The 16,047-nt window shown below is 42.8% G+C and overlaps 1 protein-coding gene across 1 annotated transcript; it reads right to left on the bottom strand.

Moving 5' to 3' along the window:
• Window positions 1–890: 890 nt before the first annotated feature.
• On the bottom strand, window positions 891–13,160 carry gapdhs (glyceraldehyde-3-phosphate dehydrogenase, spermatogenic). Its single transcript, XM_085290975.1, has 11 exons — window positions 13,065–13,160; window positions 5,992–6,051; window positions 5,196–5,292; window positions 4,186–4,292; window positions 2,622–2,712; window positions 2,416–2,534; window positions 2,217–2,298; window positions 1,955–2,106; window positions 1,660–1,822; window positions 1,470–1,567; window positions 891–1,375 (listed from the first exon to the last, which is right to left on the bottom strand). Exons 2-11 carry the CDS (start codon window positions 6,018–6,020, stop codon window positions 1,306–1,308), a joined length of 1,008 nt encoding a protein of 335 aa, XP_085147101.1. The 5' UTR covers window positions 6,021–6,051; window positions 13,065–13,160; the 3' UTR covers window positions 891–1,305.
• Between the last annotated feature and the right edge of the window lie 2,887 nt (window positions 13,161–16,047).

Raw genomic sequence — 16,047 nt, 5'->3', positions numbered from 1 at the left:
TGAGCACATTTCCCCTGTTTTAGCTTCACTTCAGTGACTGCCCATTTCTTTTGGGATTCATTTTAAAATTCTTTTATTTACTTTTAAAGCTCTCCATGGCCTAGCCCCATTGTATCTCTCTGAGCTGCTACAGCCTTATACACCCACCCCACTCTCTCAGGTCAGCTGATCAGCTGCTCCTGAATGTACCCAGGACTGGGCATAAACTTAGAGGGGATCGTGCTTTTGCTGTAGCAGCTCAAAAACTGTGGAACGAGCTTCCTTTAGAGATTAGACAGGCCAGTTCTTTACCTGTTTTTAAGTCACTCTTGAAAACCCACCTCTTTACCCTGAATTTGACTCATGTGAGATGTTGGTTTTTATTTCAGTTGTTTTTAGGTGATTCTATGCTGTTTTATCTTGTTTTTGTTTTAATATAGGGCTGTTTTAATTTTATGTGTTTTATTTATTTATTTTGCTGTTTTCTGTTATTCTATTGTTTTAACTTATTTTCTGTACAACACTTTTTTCCTTTGCTGGGTATTTAAAAGTGTTTTATAAATAAAATTGGAAATTGGAAGATTATCCTGTGGATTAAAACACAGCTGCTTTTGCCAGAACTTTTGAATATGAAGTTGGAGTTCAAAGCAAATCACGATAATTTTCAGTGTGGATCTTTTGTCGAGTGCATCCACCATCCCTCCTCTGCATGTCCATACCCAAAGATCACAGTAACAGCTAATTTAAAATGCTGTCATGACCAGGAGTAGTGGCTATGTCATGGATCTTCTTGTTATCATTGTTACAGTAATTCTAGTAATTCTGTATATCACAGTGTTAATGGTTGTTATTACATATTTCAGTCAAACAAGTTGTGTTTTGGTTGATTGGAAGCATAAAACAGGACAACATGAGGTTTTTCAACTTTTATTTATCCTTCAGCAGAGTTGGAATAGTTCTGCCTCTCAGCTTCCTCCTTTTACTGGTGATAAAGCCTTTAAACACACCAACAGGGCGATGGATACAGTAGTTACCATAGTACTGAGTCATAATGACACATCTAAGGTGGCAGTGGGAGGTGGAGAGGGGCACACGGACACAAAAATTTCACCAAACAGTCGCCTTGGAATTATAAGAAGAATAAAACAAAACCAGAATAACTCATAAACACTCAAACACACTGCTGCTGCCTACATATACTGTAGTAGAGCTAATGGTTGTGATGCTATGACTATGGGTTAGGCTTGTGTGTAAAAGAGAAAGGTGGAAGTAAAGGATGAATTAGGGGTGGTCCCTTTGCTGATTTCCTTGGTGGACAGGAAGTGCCTACTCCTTGGAGTGCATGTACAGCAGCAGGTCGGCAACGCGGTTGCTGTAGCCGTACTCATTATCATACCTGGTTGGAGGAAAGGAAAATGAATTAGTTAGCATCTTTTCTTCAGACTTCCTGTTTTCTATGAGGGGCTGGACGGGACATGCTGAAAACTCACCAGGAAATGAGCTTGACAAAGTTGTCATTGAGGGAGATGCCAGCACCAGCATCAAAGATGGAGGAATGGGTATCACCGATGAAATCAGAGGACACCACCTGGCAAACACAAAGCACACCACGTGAGTGTAAAGTAAAGCAAATCACAGATCGATGATAACAATATTAAATCAGCTGTTTATATAGAATACCTGGTCCTCGGTGTAACCCAGCACTCCTTTCAAGGGTCCCTCGGCGGCCTTCTTGACGGCTTCCTTAATCTCAGCGTATGAAGCAGGCTTGGAGAGACGGCATGTCAGATCCACCACTGACACATCGGCCACTGGCACCCTGAATGCCATGCCTGTCAGCTTACTACAGAAAGAAGGAGGCAGAGGACAAAAAAGTGATTTCTGCACTTTTTATTAATCAGTCTTCATTTCTTCAACAACTGGCTAAAGTGTACACCATCTTAGGCAGCTGAAACTTTTGTATGTGTGTCTTTACCCATTGAGTTCAGGAATGACTTTGCCCACTGCCTTGGCAGCACCAGTGGAAGCTGGAATGATGTTTGCGTGGGCACCACGGCCGTCACGCCAGGCCTTGGCACTGGGACCATCCACTGTCTTCTGTGTGGCTGTGTATGCGTGGACTGTTGTCTACAGATATCACATGACACATTATTAACCTTTAAGACTTAAAAAAGAAGATCATAAATATTACATTTGCTTATCATACTCAGATACTGTATAGAATTACTCTTACTTACCATGAGGGCCTCCTCGATGCCAAAGCTATCGTGGATGACTTTGGCCAGGGGGGCCAGGCAGTTGGTGGTGCAGGAGGCATTACTATGAACAGAGCAACAGACACGATTAGTTATTTTACAATATACTAGTAGATATGATATTTAGGGTTTCTTTTGAGGTTCTAAAGCTAAATTTAGGTTAACAATTAAATTGTGTTACCTGACAATAGTCATGGAGGAGGGGTCGTATTTGTCCTCATTAACTCCCATGACAAACATTGGAGCATCAGGTGAGGGGGCTGACACAACCACACGCTTTGCACCACCCTGGATGTGAGACTGTGATTGGGAGAGAGAGCGCAGGTTCGAAACATTTCCTGGAATGTCATTGCGTTTGTCTGTGTTTGTCTGTGTTTTTGTACTTACAGAGGCCTTCTCAACACTGAGGAAAACTCCAGTGGACTCAACAACATATATGGCTCCAGAGCTGCCCCAGGGGATTTCAGCTGGCTTCATACTAGAGTTATAGAAGAAACTGCATCAGTCCAGAATCACCTTAAATTTGGCAGGTCTCTGTACAACAGCTTCTTTTGCTTTTGCCTGGTTCACGTTACTGTATTTTATCCTAAAAAACAAAACAAAAAAACCCTCGAAACAGGAGTATTACTACATACAGCTGGCTAATTGATTTTAAAAGTCTTTCTTTTCACATGCAAAATGCTAAATATGCGGCCCATCACATCCTAAAAACCTCATATTATCCCAACAAGGCATATCTGTCATGAATCGCCGTGCGGCAGGCAGGAGTAGGACCCAAAATGCAGGACTCACAGGCACGAGGGGATGAACTCAAAACTCAGCTTTATTCGCTGGCAGAACAAATATACAAACTAAACTAAACTGGGAACCACAAACTAAGAATTCACAGAGAGACACAGGGAGATCCACACACGGCATGAGGGACGACGTCACACTGAACAGAGGGAGACGCAGACAGAAATACACAGAGGGTTAACGAGGGAAGTGGGAACACACGGGGAACACAGGTGACACTGATAATCATAACGAGACAGGGCGGGGTGAACTGAACACTGACGGGAGAGGTGAAACAGGAAGTACAGGAGGAGAGAGAGCACGAGTAGAACACCAACGTAACGGGCAGGGGAGACATGGAATAAACACGAAAGGGGACGAGGGCTCATAAATACATAGAGGGCACACAGGGGGAAGAGAGAGCACGGGGAGAACTTAGACATAATGGGCAGACACAATAACACCATGGACAGACAGAGGGAACACAGAGAAGTGGGAGCAGGCAGGCAAAGAACAGAAACCTAACAAATGGCAAAATCACAACAGAATACACACTCGGAATGAACAAAAGCATAAGGAAACACAAAACACTGAGTCCTCAGACTCAGGACCATGACAATATCGCTCTGAGACTCACTTGTGGTTCCTGGAGTTTCTAAAAGTAAAATGGGAGGCAGCGCCTACAGCTCTAAAGGCCCTCTCCTATGGAACCAGCTCCAAGCTTGGATTTGGGACAGAGACACCCTCTCTATAAGATCAGACTTAAAACTTTCCTTTTTCAAAAGCTCATAACTAGGGCTGGGTCAGGTGACCCTCAATCATCCCTCAGTTGTTGCAGTCATTATATCCTCAAGCTGCTGGGGGGGGACTTCCCATAGTGAACTGACCACTTCTTCTTCACTTCCCTTTTCTCACTCCCTGTTTCTTTATATGCCACAATTGCAGAGCAGCAACTTTTCTTGGAGCCATAGTCAGTGCTTTGTACCGCTCCTGTCTACACTCTTCCCCACTCTCATCACATGCCTGGTCAGAGAAGATTGCTGATGTTCTTCCTCTAATGTCACTGGATGTTTACTTTGAAAAATGAAGCAGCTTTATATAAAAAAAAACTGAACTGGAACATCTGCTCTCTGTAGCAGAACACAGCCACGGGCCAGTTAATGCTGTCGTTACTTACCACTGGAAGACAGAAATGGCTTGGCCATCGACGACAAGTTTGCCATTATCTGCAGACACTTCACCACGGTAACGGCCATGAGTGGAGTCGTACTTGAACATGTAAACCTAGAAGCAGGAGGGATGACAGTGATGACGTTAATATGGGGAGTGCTTCACAAGGAAGCAAACACGTTCTATACCCTCCTGGAATTTTCTGGGCAGTTTTCAGAGATTAAGTTTTCTATTAGCACCCAAACAACAGACGTCCATTCCTACATGACAACATGTCATGGATTTATACTACACAGCCTGAATAATTTAGATAACTTAGCAGTAGGGCTGTTCGATATAACGATATATATCGGATGACGATATAAAAACGTCTATCGTTTCATTTTACGCTATCGTTTGTTTCGTGGTGTCGTAAAATAAGCTGTTTACAGCAATATTTTTTCATCGTTTTGATGGTCACTGTAGTGGCTATATTCATTTCTTAAAGTTCTCTCTTTCTCTTATATTTAATATAACCACACGGACAAGCGCCTATTTTTACATGTTGTCGTTAGCAACAATGATGGTAAAACCATGGCGTGGCTCCGCTGTCCGCTTGTTTGTTTTCTACTAAACCTTTCACAATAAAGCTCAAGATCCTGTTGAGACTTTTCAAAATAAACTGAATCACGTGAAAGAGCATGCAGAGAGTTTACGGATGAGAAGAAAAAAAAAAAAGAGCCGTTAGGTGCTAAAAAATAAACCTTAGACTAAACTTTGAAAGAAAACGGCGGCCGTTACAACTTATGTCTAAAAATGTATAGTTTCATGCATCGGTTAAAACACTCGCATCCAGGTAAAGGACGCCCAGCTGGAAAAACTTCACACAAGTCGAGTTGCCCGAGAGTCACAGAATTTACAGAAAATATTGCATTTTTGTGATTTATATCGTTGTCAGGACGATAAACGTCTTATATCGGGATATGAGATTTTTGTCATATTGCACAGCCCTACTTAGCAGGCAGTAGATTTACTCACCATGTACTGCAGGTCAATGAACGGGTCATTGATAGCCACAACCTTGATGCCCTTCTGAAGGCAAGCCCTCAGGACCAGGCGGCCAATGCGACCAAATCTGCAGAGACAGAGATGGAGAGATTAGGAATAGTTGCCATGGGAAAACAGTGGGAAACTTCCTCAGGATGTCACAGCACCCATGGGATCAGTCCATGTCCACTGCAGCAACACTTTACAGTTTTAATACGAGGAACTTTCACTACACTCTTATATGTCCACATCATGTCATGCTTTTTCAATTACTCAAAAATAGACAGATTGTGTCCCTCACTACAAGCACATCTGTGACTGTGATATTACAGAAATGTTACGGTGGATGAAATTATTTCTGAACAAAAAAACAATTATCTTTTTTTTAGTCCTGAAAACAAATATAGCCTCAAACTGTAACCACAATATAATATAATTTGAACGATGGCTAAAGGAAGAGGTGGCTCAATCATGGAGAGTGTTTACTTCTAATAATTTCAATTCAATATCACAGTAAACCTTTCAGCATCAAAACAGGCTTTACTGTGCAGTTATTACTTGTTAATAATGAATTTGTTATGGTGTTATGGTGCATTTGCCCTTTGGTTCCTCTTTAACACATCTTTACTAACCACCAATGCTTGCCCAGCCCCAGTTTTTGCTTCAATGATATCCTACTGTAACCACCAGAAGTCACTCTTACCCATCTTAGTAGTGTCCGTGTGTGTGTGTGTGTGTGTGTGTGTGTGTGTGTGTGTGTGTGTGTGTGTGTGTGTTTCAAACTGACCCATTGATTCCAACACAGAGGTCTGACATGGTGGCTGCTGCTTAGGGAGTGTGGAGTAACCTGGAAGAAAAAGAAAGAAAATTAAATAAATCATCACATTTGAAATGAATTAATTTAAACAACATTGAACATCAAATGACAGAAAATAACAAGCAAGCCATCAACCCCAGATAAGGCAGATAAAAATGCCATCTGTTGTCAACCCTGCGACAGACTGGCGACCTGTCCAGTGTGTACCCCGCCTCTCGCCCTATGACAGCTGGGATAGGCTCCAGCGCCCCCCGCGACCCTGAGAAGGATAAGCGGAAGCGAATGGATGGATGGATGGATGGATGGATGTTGTCAACCCAGCCAAAAATAGCTGATATATAAAATTTTTAAAACATCAGAGTCAGGCAGGGTGCAGCCCCAAGAAAATGAAGCAGCTTTAGGAAGGACAGATATATTGTTGGCTTGCAGTGTCAAAATGAATATAATATACCGGAAGTCAAGAAAAAAAATTTGTGGCAAGTTAATACATGACCTTACACTCATACAACCACAGGAAATGAGCAGGCAAAACCAAAAAGAAGCACATGTGCAATAAATCACAAATCCATTTGTGCCAAGCTACCCTCTATCATCCATTTCACTTTGAATTTACAGATGGTCTTTTTTGTCTTCCTCTCCTTCTCTCCTCCACGTTTTACACTGATCCTCACACTTGTTTCTGTCCTCTCCACTCAGTCGGAGGCCGTGTGGGGTGAAGTGAGGTTACATGTTGTCGTATGCAACATCTTAAAAAGATTTGAAATGCCCAAATTTCAACATCAGCCCCTTCGGTGATTTCAGCATTGAGGCAACACTGTAAAAAACTGTCATCTCACAATACCTGGATGCCCTCTGTGACGCATTAGCACTAAAGGCAAAAACACTTAACACCTGTGAAGAACGCTCATGAATTTGCATGACATTTTTGAGCCAGGTATGATGACTGAAAGCATAGCACAAGCCAGAAAGTGTGCAAGAGTGTGACTGTGTTTAATGGCAACAGGGGAAAAATACAGGCTGCCAAAAAAATGTGTTGTACAGGCAACTGCCGCAGGAGTAGGGAGGTGTTACCTCATGCAGCGACATGTTTCGACAACAATGGGATATAAAGGGAAGGAGGTAGGTATGTGGAGCAAGCAGGGACTTGATAGAGAGGAAGCATGACCTTTTTCCCTCTACCTTCCTCTCCCTTTCATACTGGAACACTCTGGTTCCTCCTCACTACACCTCCTCCTAGTCCCACCCTTCTTGTCTTTTCTACCAGCTCTGCTTCCCCTCTCCGCCCCTTCAGCTCCTTCGCTGTCCTCGCTCTCTCTATATTAGTCTCCCAACTCATGCAACCTCATGTTGGGGGGTTATGGGAGGTTTCCATCTGTAGCTTGTCACCAACCAATAACACGTTCACAATCAAAGCAGTGCTGGTGATGCTGGTGCTGTGTGTGTGAGACAGCATGTGCATGTAAGTGTGTGTATATGTGCGAGTGGCAGGGCAGGTAGAGTAAGTAAGGGCAATGCGGATTGTCCTTGGAACTGGCTGTTCGTCATTTTAGACAACTGTAATCTCCTAATCTGTTGTGTGTGTGTGTGTGTGTGTGTGTGTGCGCGGGTGTGTGTGTGTGTGTGAGAGAGAGACAGAGAGCGTGTGTGTGTCTACACAAATGTGTGCGTGTCTCTCTGACAAGCAAGTAGGGCAGGTCGTGGATCTGGTGAAATGCATTGTGGGAGCACTTTAAATAGAATAAAGGGAGTGCCAGATTATGATGAATAATCGCTCTCTTTCTTTCACGCAAAAATAACTGTACATGAGACTCTGGATTATTTTCACCTGGATGTATCTGCTGTAGTCATTAAAGCAGAGAGGAGCGGCACCATTTGTTTCCAGTCAGAATCTATTTATCGAACAGCCTGCCAGCAGTGATGTGATGCGACCTGTGATGGCCTCAGTGCTTTCAGTTATTAGACTTCTTGTCTCCATGTTTGCAGCACCGTCCGCTGAAGGCAAGAGCGGCCATTTTGTGTTCTGCTGCTTGCATCCACACACAAGGTCACCAAGACAAAAAAAAAAAAAAAAAGATGGAGAGGGGACAAGAGAGAGGGAGAAGGTCCAGTGTGACCGCGCAGTTCTCAGGTTTCACCTTTTGTGCATTCACAAAACACTGCAGGGTCCCCCCCTCCACCTCTCTCTGCCCTTGTTGCCTGTTTCACAGTTCATTTCCCTCCTCGATTTTCTCTCTTCTTGCTCCAAGGTTTTCCAACACGGAGCAGCTGCCTCGGGTAACCATAACAAAACAGCCGCTCTCTTACTTTTTAAGAGGCTTTTATACTGAACTAAAGATAGAAAATGGAATAGCAGGGCGCTCACAAGGAGACAGATCTTTGCAGGACGGCATGATGGAGCACATACTAAAGACAGACTCATGTCATGGCAGGCACTTCTGTCATGACACAATGAAGGTCGCTGGTATCAGGCTGCATGCATCACTATTTAGTAGTCCATTTAAGGAGCACTATGATAACCAGTAAAACTCTTTGCATCATGCTAATGGTGAGGTATATTACATTACACTTTGTAAGGTTTTTGTGCAACAATTACAACACCATAGTTTCACTAAAGGTCGCCTAAATTGCACCAGGTTTAATTGCGCATATCTACCGAGGACATTGCATTTGAATTTACCTTCAGCCCAAACAGCACTGGTCTGTTATTACCCACCCCCCAAGAGTGCTCGCACAGACGTGCCACATCTCACAAAGACAGCACTGTGCAGGGCGGAGAGGTGATATGCTGGTAACTGCAGCTTCCAATCTGCTGATACTCATTCAATTGTTCAAAGAAGGAACATAAGCATTCTATACTTTTCTGACCATGCATTGCACGCAGATGCACCAAACACTGTTCGGCATTTACAGAAAGACAGACTGACCTGAGGAGTCAATGCAAGACTGGGAAAAAATTGAGATCTGATCTAAATGTAGGTGAACAAGGCTGCTCCAAGAAATTGGTGGTGAAAATCGTTCTGAACAGGTGAAAGGAATAAAAGAATGAATGGTATTAAAGCTTAGATCATACTGAATAGCTGGACATATGGTGCGTGCTTGTTGTCCTTCCCTTCTGACCTGCACTTCGAGCTGTTATCCCTCCCTTACTTTTGCTGGCTCCATGAGTTCCACACATTTGCCCTCTGCTCATTCCCACCACCCAAACTAATCATTAAAATTCACCACCCTCCCTCCATCCCTCTATTTGTCGGCGCTCATTTGTCTGCGTAACCCCACCACCACCGACACAGACTCCCCCAACCCCCAAGGCTTTGGCCTATATTCCTCACCCAGGTTTATGCAGAGGGGGTGCAGAACAGGGGCCCCTCCAGTGTTTGCTGTACGTGCACTGGAGGGACTGTTGAGGGAGAGAGATGACTCATAACTATTCGACCAGAAAAAGGACAAAGACGATCAGCAGCTGGAAAAAAATAAATTCTCAAAATTGAGAGCGGACGCGTAAGTGAAAGGAGTAGAGGGGAGTGGAGCATAATGACACAGCATTTCTTTCCTTCTGTGCACATTTTTTACAGCGTCGAGCACCTACGATTGACAAAACAAACACTGATTGTGTTTCTTCAAAATATGTCTCCTTTGAACAACATACGATCTGCAGGGACTTGCTACAAACCCTTATATGGACATAAGTTTGAGGTAGCACAGATGTTCTGCTACGTAACACTGTTCACACACAAGAGACGGAGCTGAAGGAGAGACACAGCTCACTCTATTGACTGCATGGGAGGCAGACTGAAGCTAATTTTCTCGCTCTTTGGTTTGCTTTGGTGCATTCATTGGAAGCGCTTCCATCTGAAAGATTTGTCAGTGAGTGAGTGAACTCACTGACTCTGACAGGGCTTTTCCTGCCCACTAACTCCTCTGGCTTTCCTCCTTCATTTGCCCTTATTTTGCAACCCCTCCCCCACAGCTATCTATCCCCCTGACACACCCTCGCTCTCTCTCCAGTGGTTTTCCACTGCAGTAGGTTGATTGGCCAGAGGCCGGGCGCACTATCCAATTAGGTAATGTCTTCTGTTCTTGCCGCTTCTGGATGATTTGCAAAAATCAAACAAGTCGCAGTGAGCTATACTATTATGTTATTATTCTGAGAGAACGCCATAAAAATGTTCGTATCACTTTCACTATGCACTGCTGGGCACTATAGAGTTAAAGTTATATGGGAAAAGTCATACTATTACTGCAATTTCCATTCCAATAAGGGCTTTTCCCCTATTTCACTATTTTACTGTTGTATTTTGGTGTTGTAATTAATATACCGGCCTTCTGTGGACAGGGACAGGCCGATTAGAAGACCTACTTTTCTATTAGGCATTTAATTAGTGGCACTCAATTGTGTATTCCTATGACCAGATACACCAGCTTTGATAAGATGAATACAATGAGGCCTGTAATGGTTTGGTAATCCACTAAAACTTGTATAGAGTTTGTGCACACACCGGCCATCATGAATTAGTAAAGCCTGTGCTGTATCAAACTGCAGAGGACTCAGCAGAAGGACACGTGACTCCCTGATCCCAGTTATGCTGATCACAGACACACACAGTCCTCACAGCACTAATTTGTGACTGGTTTTTAAGTGTTAGTCCCTGTCTTTTGCCTCCTTTTATATCATAAGCTAAGCCACAGCACGTTGGTAAAATGATGCGGTGTTCTCTGCTTGTCTTAAAAAGATGTTGGTTATGCAAAAATCCACATACTATAACATATATTATAACTGTAATATCCATAAGAAGTGCTGTGCTGAATAAGTGAGGCAATCTTACATCCACACGCTCTACTTCCTACATTTTTCAAGAGTTTATTTCCTCAAATTGGGGGCAGTTACGCACAGAGCGCTGAATCACTCTGGAGTTCCTTCTCGCTCAGACAACCTAAAAAAGATTGCAGGGTGATAAGACGTCTGCAGAGCACAGTCAAGTGGGACACTCACACCAACCTCAGCCTGTAATCCACTAAACTCCTTTGATGGAAAACCTGAATTAATCTAGAAACAGCGACTCATAAGTGCTTCAAGAATGACTCAAGGCTACTTGTAAATCTGTGTCATCGCAAAACTAACTTTTAGTAGAGGGGACAACCCACCATCTACAGGATGTGGTCATTTAATGTGGGTAGGGTTTTACCCACAAGTACCTGGGTGTAAAATGAGTGGTTCAAGGTAGGGAATATTTTCCGGCATGACTAACGTGGCCTGATAGCGTTCTTCCTGCAGACAGCACACGAAAATCAAGCCCACATTTACACCCAACATCAAAGAGGCCACATGAGCCCCTGCTTTTCTACATCTTAGTAATTACATGGTTGAACTCCACCTCAGGATAGCATGTCCCGTGTGTTACAGGCAGAGACTAGCTAAACTCCCCGGCATTAATTTTAAATTCTATATTTCTTTACTCTGTAGAAGAAATAAATCTAAAGGAACAGGTCATCATCGGTCATGCACATCACCTGAAGGCCTCTTGACAGCACAGGGTGTGACTACAGTGCTTAGCATGACTGCTAAGGATCCTAAGATACTGTGACCTTCAGCATAGAGCAGTATGAGCTAACGTGTGAGTGCCCCTTCATGGTTGAAATCTCAATAAATGATTTCAAGCTGACAAAGGAGTCTAAGATGAAGCATTACTGGCTGATCGGTATCAGCTCTGGGCCTGCTGTGACCTTCACTAGCCGGAGGGATGACCTTCAACAGTCAACCATGGCTCCATCTGCATGTAGCCCACCACACCTGCATATGAAATCAATCAGCAGCAAAAACACTGTTCACCTTAACTAATAACCCAACATCGTGGTATTTATTACTACACAAATAATGTATTACTACACAAATATTGACAAACATCACGATTCTCTGTGGAGTTTAAAATAATGAATTCACGCTTGTGATCTCATTATAATTCTCCTGTACTGAACCCATCTGACCTTTTCTATTAATAACGAATTGAACAATAACTGTATCCTGTATGCTTCTGTGCCATTAAAGGAGAACACGGGCCTCCTAAGCAGAGAACTGCATCAACAGGTCAGTCCAGTCTGGAGTAAACTGCGGCAGAATCATGCGACACTGCGCCGTCAAGAGGGGGGAGTTGCAGCCTCCTTCTCTCTGCCATGAAATAAACCATAGCTTATTCATTTTGTCCATTCGCTCATCTCTGAGGCCTCTGCCTCATGTAGGCTGCAGTAATTGCAGGCGCACAGCTCAGCTGAGAATGGCGCAACGTCGACAGACTTCATGGTGAAGACAGGAGCAAGCACGTAGCGTCACCTTCATCTACTCATCCTCAAGTCCCTACATCCCCGTGCATCACTGCGGGACATATTCATTCAAGCATCTGCCTCCTAACTCTACTGATCAGTATGCTTCTGAGATAGGCTTCATTTTTCTATTGGGTTACATAACATGGAGACTAATCCACTTCCGCAGATGCAGCACTCCGAGCTGCCAATGTCACGTTGCCCGCTGAGACGAATGAATGGAGCAAACTTAATACACGACAATTACGTCATGATAATTCACAGTGCAGTCTAATTGGGATTGTTTTCGTGTTTTTCGGGATTTATTTCTTAATTGAAGCCACATTATGTTAAAAATGGCGCAGACAGAACACATAACACAACAGCCTGCCTCTCTCCAGACTGCAAGGCCACGGCCGCATCCTCTCTTCCTGTACAATACAAGCGTGAACCCTGCCAAAAATGACACACTTAATAAACCATAAACCACCCCTGCAGCACACGTGGGGCCTATTTCCTCTCATTCTGCACCACTTCGACGTTTTATGTGCCCGACTTAATGAATCGTGGATGCAGGGCGATGATAAGCTCACCAGCTTCCGCGAGTCACGTAGCTACATCCTGAAAGAGGAGTGAAACACTGAAAGTAGAGCGGAATTCATTTCTTCTACCTGAATACTTAAAAATACTTGAAAGTCAGACGTTAGTTGGGTCCTTGCGCTGAAAAGCAAAGCGGTGTAGCGGCTTACCTCACGGATGATGCTTCTTGAGTTGTGTGCGCAGTTCACCGAGGCGCCTTCCGCTTTTATATTAGACACATGACTCGGGAAGCCTGGTCGCCCTGGCGACGTGACGTCATGCCATCTTCTGTCAGGACTCCATTCTGAACGCGTACATGCTCACGGTCTCTCCTCGCTGCCATAGTAACGGAAGAATGAATCGTCGGTGTGGTTAACGTCTTTATTCACAGAGCCTGTCCGCAGGGCAGGATCGAGGGTGGCGTAGAGGATGAAAGGTGATATTCATAAGAATATCAAAAGAAATACACAGACAGGAAGAGCGAGGCTGGCAGGACGCCAGCGATGAAATGATGAAGATTTTGGTCCGATGTCCCAAGATACTCAGCGGTTACACGAGGCTCTGATGTAATATAATGGGGCACATTTGCTTTAATAAAGCTGTTACAGGCTACATAGGAACAATTCATGAGCCCGCACTAGCTGGTTTAGATCGCAAAAGTGCGAGTTAAGCATACAAAGTAACTAGGCTGGTGACACTCTACGTGTGGGAGGGTAGGATGGAGGGCCAAACGCTTTGGTAGCAGGCCTCGATTGTGCATTGATCTGACTGCAGACTGGCCCTCCTATGGAGGGCAGTTAGTGTGTGAAAGAGCCCATATGGATGTATGCAGCGATATGTAGGGAGCCCTGGACATGTCACGTAGTCATACATGAAGAACTGGCGGTATTCTAAACTGGACTAATCGATTATGACCGTACGACCAATATGCAATAAAATACAGTATCCCGCATAATGATACTACTACTACTACTAATAATAATAATAAAACACACACACACGTAAATATGCTAGCTCTGTTCTTTCTTCTTTTCTTCAGATCACATGTCAGACTAAGAACAAGCCTACGTGAGGCAGGATGCGTGCAGTCATAAAATGGGAAATCCCTGCAGTGCAGTAGGAGGGACGTTATTTGCACATGCTTCACAACCCCCTTTCGAATTTCGTCAGTATAGATTCAGTGTTTGGTTTCAGCATCGTACAGCAAGCTGCTCCGTCTAGAGGATGTCGTTTAATGAAAGTGACGAATCATAACGAATCTGTAACTTGTTTAGCTCACATAGCCTTATAGTTACGGTAAAAGGCTATGAAGGCTATGAAGCATCGGAAATAAATCCGAAATAAGGACTAACAGCGCCATCTATCTATCTATCTATCTATCTATCTATCTATCTATCTATCTATCTATCTATCTATCTATCTATCTATGGTGTTGTGTAAAATAAAGAGAATTATGACAATGCATTATGTTAATTAGGTAAGTTGTGTTTTAGGTTGCGTCTGCGTGCGTGTGCCTAAAGTATATTACATTTTTAATGAAAGAACTGTAAAGAGAAAGTTAAAGAAATAAAATAAGATATGTAGTTAGTTAGAAATATACTGTAGTATATTATAAGGTTAAGTTATTCATGTCAAGTTATTCATAAATCAATACCTATTATCCCTACTCCTACATAATGTTTATATACAAAATAAATAAATAAAATAGTCTTGAGTAATAATTCTTCAGGCTTTCTGAAGCTGTTGGACATTGGATGATTTCTCATTTTCAGTCCCATCCTTGTACCTGACCATTTTCAGAGGAATGTTTATTTACTTATTTATGTTAAACCACTTAGGCACTTTGTGACAAGCTTGTCACAAAAACACATAATTTGATTGAATCTATACACAAGAACTGGTCTTGTCAAAATTGATGGAATTATGAACACCGAAAAGTATACATTTTCATTTTGATCACCATGTAGTACCATTAGGAAAGAGTCTGATTCTGACTCGAACAGGTTTATCTTTCAGCATGACAATGATCCCAAACACACTGTCAGTGCAGTAAAAGCATATCTGGATAGAAAAACAAATATGGGAACACCATCAGTCATGTGGCCTCCCTAGTGCCTAGACCTCAATAGTGAAGCACGTGTGATCATATTGATGCAGAACAGAAGAAAAGGCAGGCAACATCCGAGGAATCTCTTCAAATATCCTTCAAAAAGCCCAGAACGGTATTCCTGAAGACTACTTAAAGAAATGACAAGAAAGCTTGTCAAAGAGAATTCAGGCTGTGATGAAGAATAAAGGTGGTACTAAACTGACTTTCAAGCTCATTAGAATTGTACAAACAGTTTCCCCCCTAATTAAATACTGTATTTCCATGTATGTTTGCTCATATTGCTGCACATATTTCCCATCTTCCTAGCAATATATAGAAAAATAAGTGGTAGCTTAAAACCTTTGCACAGATGTATTTTTCTACCGATGTTCACGGGGTTAAACACCAAAGTCATTTTCGTTTGAGTGACGGTAAACACGCTTGAAATCTTGCGCCATCCTGAGGCCCACTCGGGACACACAAAATAAACAAAAGCGCCATCTCCTGGAGAAACCCAGATCCTACATGTGGATGAGTCTTTCTTGGTTGCTTTGGCATATTTCTGAAAACATTTTAAAAGACTTTAGCTCTAAAACTTAATTTACCAAAACAGCCCTTTCATCTTGCACTACAATCTACAAAAGATGTAACCTCCCTAAAACCTTTAATCCGCCTGTCAAAATGCAACATGAAGGTTTTTGGTCATAGACACCACAATGAATCTTGTGACACGATGTGGAGCAAAAATGTTTATATCCCATTTAGTCAGAATGACAGAAAACTAGAAGTATGTTCTTGTCTTCAAATGTAACAAAAATCTTATCTTACATGTATTTACTGAATGCCTACAGCAGGGGTGGGGAACTCCAGTCCTCTAGGTTTTAGATATCACCCTGGGTAAACACACCTGAAATGACTAGTTCATTACCAGACCTCTGGAGAACTTAAAGAAATGTTGAGGAGGTAATTTTGCCATTTAAATCAGCTGTGTTGGATCAAAGACATCTAAATCCTGCAGGATACGTTATCAAACTGACTGCTAAGCAAGTATTCCTGAGATGTTC

This window comes from Mchenga conophoros, linkage group LG11 (assembly GCF_057382185.1).
Source record: "Mchenga conophoros isolate Kocher_MC1m ecotype Shallow Benthic linkage group LG11, M_conophoros_male_GT1.1, whole genome shotgun sequence".
NCBI lineage: Eukaryota > Metazoa > Chordata > Actinopteri > Cichliformes > Cichlidae > Mchenga > Mchenga conophoros.
This window is presented reverse-complemented; position numbering and strand designations above follow the sequence as displayed.